At 44.7% G+C, this 7776-nt stretch overlaps 1 protein-coding gene across 3 annotated transcripts in view; it reads right to left on the reverse strand.

The window, feature by feature from the left end:
- The window catches only part of LOC109926398 (microsomal triglyceride transfer protein large subunit-like), a 99906-nt gene that overhangs the window by 28178 nt on the left and 63952 nt on the right, over positions 1–7776 (reverse strand). For all 3 annotated transcript variants that reach the window (XM_048616363.1, XM_020526259.2, XM_048616364.1), the window contains one exon: positions 5009–5221. In XM_048616363.1, the coding sequence (XP_048472320.1) occupies positions 5009–5221 (213 nt within the window). The remainder of the gene's footprint in view (positions 1–5008; positions 5222–7776) is intronic.

Here is a 7776-nt window from a genome sequence, read left to right on the forward strand (position 1 = left end):
TTCCCTGTGGGTGACATTCCCTGTGGGTGACATTCCCTGTGGGTGACCCTTTCTGAACAGAATGAGAAATTTACTTTTCATATGAGTTGTTGACTGAATGAACATGAGTTTCCCAACATGTTGCATGCGCCCTGGGTAAGTATAGCACAACCTCCCATCAGATGCCTAACCCCAGATCATATGGTGGCTACAATCACAGAAACAACAGCTTGCACTTGTGTAGCACCTTTAACAGTAAAGTTATACCAAGGCACACAGGAGCTCTATCAGGTAAACTCTGACACTAAGAAACCCAAAGGGATAATACGGCAAGTAGCAGAAGACTGGCCAAAGAAATAGGTTTAATGACTTACTTGAGGGAGGAGCAAGAAGTCATGGGGTGGAAAGGATGAGCGGGCTGGGTGTATTCCAGAGTTTAGGCCTTAGGCTGATGGAGACACAGCTGTCGAGATGGTGAAAACCCCAGAATTAGAGAAAAGCAGATTTCCCAGAAGGGCAAAGGGCTTGAAACATGAATGACAACATGGAAGGATATGAGGACAAGGATGTGAATTTTTAATTTGGGACCAGGCGCCATGGCGAAAGGGAATAGTTTTGAAAAAGGTGAAGCTTACAGTGGGTGAAGGATGTTGCTTGGAATCATAAGACTAGCTTTAATGTCCATTTGCAACACATAAATAGAGAATATTAGATCTAACTGACATTTCATTTATTTGCTGGGAGGCTGGTGATAGCTTTACTGCAATGGACCTGGGAATTAAACAGAAATTTGCATTATCAGTGGCCTTTGATCTTTCGCTGTCTGAAAACCATTCATCCTTTGCAAGCTTTCTTGGGATCATATAAAAACATTTAATACGTAATATTAAGGTTATAAATTTGAGTATTGTGGCAGTAATCAAGAAGAGATTGTGTAGAGAGCAGCGGATGAGTATGAATCAAAGGCAGATAATGCCAAACATGGATATGAGAGTAAAATACTGTGATTGCCAGAATTCTGAAGTAAAACAGAAAGTGCTGGAAGTGCTCAACAGGTCCTCTTGAGAATGAGGAAGAATGTTAGTTGTCTGGGCAATGACCATTAAGAGGTGATCTTATTGAGACATGTAAGAATCTGAGTGGGTGGGGGAGGGGGGAAGGGGGAAATGTTGAAAGATGTTTCCCCTGGTGGGAAAGTCCAGAACTAGGGGACAGAGTTTAATAGGAAGTGGTTATCCTAGATATGGAGTGGAAACACTTGTTCTCCCAGTTATAGAAAGTTAAAGGAACTTAAGAACAGGGGTACATTTCCCTTGGAGTAGCACTGCGAGTCTTTGGAACTCACTTCCCAGAGTCACAACATACTTTTACAAAAATGGTAGATAGATTCTTGACTAACATGGGAGTCAAAGGTTATCAAGGAGAGGTGGGTGTTACGTGGATCATAGAATCCCTACAGTGTGGAAATAGGCCATTCAGCCCAACAAATCCACAACCCCCTGAACAGCATCCCACCCAGACCCATTCCCCTAACCCTGCATTTCCCATGTCTAACCCACCTAATCTAAACATCCCTGAACATTATGGGCAATTTAGCACGGCCAATCCACCTACCCTGCACATCTTTGGACTGTGGGAGGAAACCAGAGCACCCGGAGGAAACCGACGCAGACACGGGGAGAATGTGCAAACTCCACACAGGCAGTCGCCCGAGGGTGTAATTGAAGCAGGGTCCCTGGCACTGTGAGGCAGCTGTGCTAACCATTGAGCCACCGTACTGCCCCAAGTGCTGCCCCTTTAAGACAGTGGGTCAGGTCAGAGTGGGAGTTGGGAGAGGCAGTCTAAAACTGACAGTGGAGTTGAGAGGATGCACAACGCAGCGTTCCCTGATCAAGTTTACCCTCTGCCTCGTGTTGCATTTATGATTCTAGTGAACCACTAATAGAATAGGCAGCAATGTGTGAATTGAGGTCACAATCAGATTAGCCACGACCGTACTGAATGGCACGCTGCTGTTTGGTACAAACGTTCATGTGCAACCCTATTTTTAAATGAGATGTTCTTTTCAACAATGCCATAGTAACACACATACTGTGAATTATCTGAACCACCTTCTTGGAAGATTTCATTCGACTTATTTTACAGTTTTTGCACATGAAATTAAAATAGCACCCGATGGAAAGCCAGGAAAATGTTTCACCTTCCCAGAAATGATGCAATTGGGAGAAGTATTTTTCTTTTGTACGTCACTGAGTTGCTTAGAAACCAGCCTTGCAGGCTCTTCACTAATTAGGTAGCAAAAGATTCAGTAAGTTTGAGAGATTTGTCCGCGGATATCCAATGCTTCCACGTTTCTTGACTCGGTGTTAATGAATTAAAATGCAATTGAACCGTTTTTAAAAATAATTTGTATTTATTTAACAAAAGGGCAAATCGCCATTTTTGAGCCTTTGGGTTCGTTCCCGTCTGCTGTTAATGATCTCAAAATGGAATCGACCGCCCTGTTGCTATTAATGGTACAACCTGTTCTTATTTTGAAGAGAACCTACTATCAGATACTCAGAATGTCAGAGTTTCTGACCTGCTGTTATTAAGGAATCCTGGGTCCACTGAAGTAAATAAGGTAGCCATGTTATGTGAGACCTGGTCGATGCCTGCACAGTGAACACTCCCATCAGTTCTACTGGTGATGCTGACAAGATGAATAACTGTTGGAGAATACATTAAAGGGCACAACGTTGGCATTGGGGATGATGGTGCTGCCAAACCTGTCATAGAAACAGAATACAGGAGCAGGAGTAGGCCATTCAGCCCCTCGAGCCTGCTCCACCATTCATTATGATCATGCTTGATCATTGAGCTCAATACCCTAATCCTGTCCTCCCCCATATCCTTTGATTCCTTTAGCCACAAGAGCCAAATCTACATCCGTCTTGAAAACCTCAACCACTTTCTGTAGTAGTGAATTCCGCAGGCTCAATACTCTCTGGGTGAAGAAACTTCTCCTCATCTCAGTCCTAAAAAGTTTACCCCTTAGCCTTAAACCGTGACCACTGGTTCTCGACTCCTCCACCATCAGGAACATCCCTCCTGCATCTAACCTGTCTGGTCCTGTTAGCATTTTATAGGTTTCTATGAGATTTCCCCTTCATTTTTCTAAGCTCCAGCGAATACAATCCTAACCAACTCAATCTCTCCTCATGTAACAGTCCTGCCATGCTGGGGATCAATTTGTTCAACCTCTGTCAGGGAGAGCTGGCAGCCTGTCTGAGTGGGCATCCGCAAAACCAGAGGATCAAAATTTAGGGGCCACAGCCCAGCAGTAGACAACTTGGATCGTGGAAAACCCACTTCAAACACAGGACAGCCCTAAAAATTCCGTGCAGAAGTTTTCTTCCAGCACCACTCAAAGTATGTGGGCCCCTGCTGTCCTTGGGCTTTCGCCTACTGAGATTGTAAATAGCCCCCACCCTCAAAGGTTAGTCTTGCCTGGGATAAAATGACCCAATGTGAAGCTTCAACAATGACAACTTTGCATTTATGTAGCATCTAGAATGCCTTAAAACATCCAACGGCTCTTTTGTTTTTTTTTGGGGGGGAGTGGGGGCAGCTGGTGAGACCAAACACAATTTGACACCAAGGCAGATTAAGAGATATTAGGATAGTTTTTTAAAAATTCAATCATAGGATAAGCGTGTCACTGGCTAGGCCAGAATTTACTGCCCACCCGTAATGGCCCCGAGGGCAGTTATGAGTCAACCGCATTGGTGTGGGTCTGGAGTCACATGTAGGCCAGACCAGGTAAGGACAACAGTTTCCTTCCATAAAGGACATAAGCGAACCATGGGTTCTTCCCCAGCAATCGACCATCATCATTAGACTCTTAACTCCAGATTTTTTATTGAATTCAAATTCCACCATCTGCCGTGCTGGGATTTGAACCCGGGTCCCCAGAACATTGCTGGGTCTCTGGATTAATAGTCTAGTGACTGAGCCATCACCTCCCCCAAAGTGACCAAAAGCTTGACTGAAGAGGTGGAATTTAAGGAGCAGCTTATACAGGTTGGGTATCCATTAACTGTACATACAAAAACCAAAACCATGTAAAAAGCAAACGTCTTTTCAGAAGTGAGCCCAAACGGACCTGTCACACAAATGAGTTCGGACCCTTTGAAAAGAAACTTTACTTGGCCTGAACAGATGCAAACCTAAACGTGATGTCTTTTTCCCAGAATTCAGCGTGTTTCCAGGTCTGTTCAGGGCCCACTGGTTAAAAAAAAGCTTTGTTTTTAGGTCCATTAGGGTTCAGTCTAGACTTTTTCCAAAGGATTTGTACGGACTACAGTGGACCCAAAAACTGAAAATATTATTTATCTGGAAACCAGCTGGTCCCAAGAATTTCAGACAAAGGATTCCCAACCTTTAGTAGGCGAGAGATGTACAGAAGGGAGAGAATTCCACAGCTTAGCCCTAAGCAACAGAATGTATGGACATTAGAGATGAAGCGATTAAAATTAGGTTGAGCCACAGCTCAAATTGGAGGAAATTTGGCCCGAAATCGGGTAGAGTGATATCCCCAGAGGAAGCTTTGGAGATGGAGGAGCAAAGGCATCAGGCGGATTTGGAAGCAAGGGTGAGAATTTTAAAATGCAGCGGGAACCAATGTGGGTGACCGAGTACGGGCGAATGGGGCTTGGTGCAGGGCAGCAGCATTTTCTTTCGGATCAACTCTGGTATGGAGGGCAGCACATGGAAAGCCAATGAACAGTCAAGTCTGAAACTAAACAAGGCATGGACGAGGTGGGTTCAATCTGGCGAGCTGCATTGAGAGACTGGGTGGCTGACAATTAGTTACCTAAAAGTTAAGGAAAATCCCATACAGATAGTAGGAACTGCAGATGCTGGAGTCTGAGATAACAAGGTGTAGAGCTGGATGAACACAGCAGGCCAGGCAGCATCAGAGGAGCAGGAAAGCTGACGTTTCGGGTCTGGGCCCTTCTTCAGAAAATGCCATTATGTGTGACCTTACCTCCTGGGTGATATGGATGTTTGGAAATCTCTGTAGTATAGTCACAGCAATAGCTGCCACTGAGCTCGTCTTCCACTCTGTGTATTTTAACAGGAGTTGGATGGTTTCTGGCAGGAGTGCATTCTTAAGGGCCAGGAGGTACATCTTTATATCTGCCTCTTCCGTAGCTGCGTTCAGCCTGTCCAAAATCGTTTTCTTTGCAGTCTCAACTTCCTGAGAACAAACAGCAACATCGAGAGAGTTATGGCGTGGTCTGATACTGTAACTGCTTACCTCTAGCTTCATATTCTTTCTGCACCTCCCTCCCATTTCCACCTGCCAGCTCCCACTCCAAAATAAGCCAGTTCCCTGAGGAGTGCCACCCTCCAGTGTCTTGCCCATGTGATCAGTCTTCCTGAGTGATTCTAGACTGGAAATGTTGGCAGATTAGTCAAATGGTGCAACATTAAGGCTGAGGTGTGAGTCTTTGAAGCTTCAAATCGCTACCTTTCTGCAGAAGTTACTGATAGTGCTCAGGAATGGGATTATCATCATTATGGGGTATAATTTAGCGTTTCTTTCATCCTCTCTCTCTTTTCCCACTTTCCTAACTGATCAGGAACTCAGTAAGATCAGGATTCGACTTTGGGGAGATCTGACACTTCGGGAAATCCATACTATAAGGTATTTTGACAAGTCCTAGCTAAGCTCATTGTATTCAGTATTTTGTTGCAAAATTTATTCTCCTTTACAGCCAGCAACCAGCTAATTAATTACTAATCCCATTCCTGAGCACTATCAGTAACTTCTGCAGAAAGGTAGCGACTTGAAGCTTCAAAGAGGTATTCTGAATGACAAAGGGTCTAACATTTATATTAACAGTTTCTTGGAAATGCAGAAGTTGAATTTTGCTGAAAAGAGAGACGTGTTACCAGGGATTTCTATCTGTTTTGTCAACGTGGGACTCATTACCTCCTCTCTCATTACCACCTCTCCATCTCCAGGACCCAACAACATTCCTCTAAACCCTGGGCCTGTCATCCTGCCCTCCTACTGCAAGAGGGGCAAATGCAAGAACGTCAAATTTCAAACCATCACCTCAATTTATACCTCAGAGAAATGGGCACAATCATTCTGATTGGCCGAGGCATTGACATGGAGAACACAATGCGTTATAATAGGCTCCCCAAGCTCCACAGGATATCTTATACGTTCAAAAAAACCCTTTGACTCTGGGATCCTCACGAACAATTTAATTGGTCTGTAGCCCTCTCACTGGACTTACCAGTTCCATGATGACATCAATGTTTGCAAACTGCTTTTAGCTCCTTTGATCAACATGAATAATTGAAACCAATTGCATAGCATTTTCCAAAATGTTCTCAGACAAATTGGCTCCTCCAGATGGATCCAATTAAAATCTTGAACGTGAATATCTTTTATAACCAGCCCAGCAATATAATAAAACTTACCCTTTGAAATGTAATTGTCCCAGATCTGTCTGATTTATAATTACTTCAGGCTTATTTACCAATGTTCCAGATCAGGTGCTTCCAAGTACCTTTCTTTTTGTAACTTTGATCACAACCTAAAAGTTTTATTCTTACAATGTATGAATCATGAAATGAGAAATTTTCATAATATTTGGTCAACATTTATGCTGCAAGAAAAGACTCTAAGACAGATCAGATGGTCAGTTATCATACTGTTATTTAAGCAACCTGACTGTATACAAATCACCAATTAAACATCTCCCTATGTTCGAAAATACTTCCATTAGTTTCAAAGTCCTTTGGGATATCCTGTTGCATCATAAACACCAGGTTTGCCGTTATTTCATTTTATGCTGTTCTCCAGTTATACCTGGTCTGACTCTGCTAGCTTGTTTGCTTCCCCAAGGTTTGGGCTGGATTTTCTGAATGGTGGCAGTCACATGTGAAATGCTTTATTCAGATGTAAAATAAAAACCTCTGCATTCTGATAGGAGATTCCAAACGGGCACTCCTTCAGAAATGCAGAGCCACACTTCCATTTAGACAAGTCCCTCTTAGCGCAGAACAATTGGGCGAAGGTAGTCTACACTCCCTTTTCGTTCACAGTGGTCAGTCAGTGTATTACAGAATTTAAAGGTTCAGCACCACAGAGAACCACTTTGACAGTGACTGTCACTGTGTAAGTACATAAGGGAAAGGTGAGGTTTGGGTGCCAGTGAGGGTAAGGGGCCAGATATGTAGAGTGCCAGGTGGGTAAAGTGCCAGGTAAGTGGGGTGCCAGGGCAAGGAGGGCACAAACTAGCAAGGGAAGGGTAGGTGAGGATGAGGGGAGATGTGGTGACCAGCAGGGGAGGAGTAGTGTCAGTTGTCAGGGAGCAGGAGGATAGGGTGTCAGGGCCAGAAGCAGGGGGAGGGAGGTGTTGGCTCCCGAGAGGTGGCGTGGTCAGGTTCAGAGGGTTTGGATCCAGTTGTGAGATTGGGTCCTGGGAGCTGATGGTGGGGTGTGGATGGGGTTTGGGTCTAGTGGTGAGATTGGGTCCTGGGAGCTGATGGTGGGGTGTGGATGGGGTTTGGGTCTAGTGGTGGGATTGGATCCTGGGAGATGCTGGTGGGAGGTGGATGGGGTTTGGGTCTAGTGGTGGGATTGGGTCCTGGGAAATGCTGGTGGGGGGTGGATGGGGTTTGGTTCTAGTGGTGAGATTGGGTCCTGGGAGCAGATGGTGGGGTGCGGATGGGGTTTGGGTCTAGTGGTGAGATTGGGTCCTGGGAGATGCTGGTGGGGTGCGGATGGGGTTT

Source organism: Rhincodon typus, chromosome 34 (assembly GCF_021869965.1).
Source record: "Rhincodon typus isolate 14 chromosome 34, sRhiTyp1.1, whole genome shotgun sequence".
Classification (NCBI taxonomy): domain Eukaryota; kingdom Metazoa; phylum Chordata; class Chondrichthyes; order Orectolobiformes; family Rhincodontidae; genus Rhincodon; species Rhincodon typus.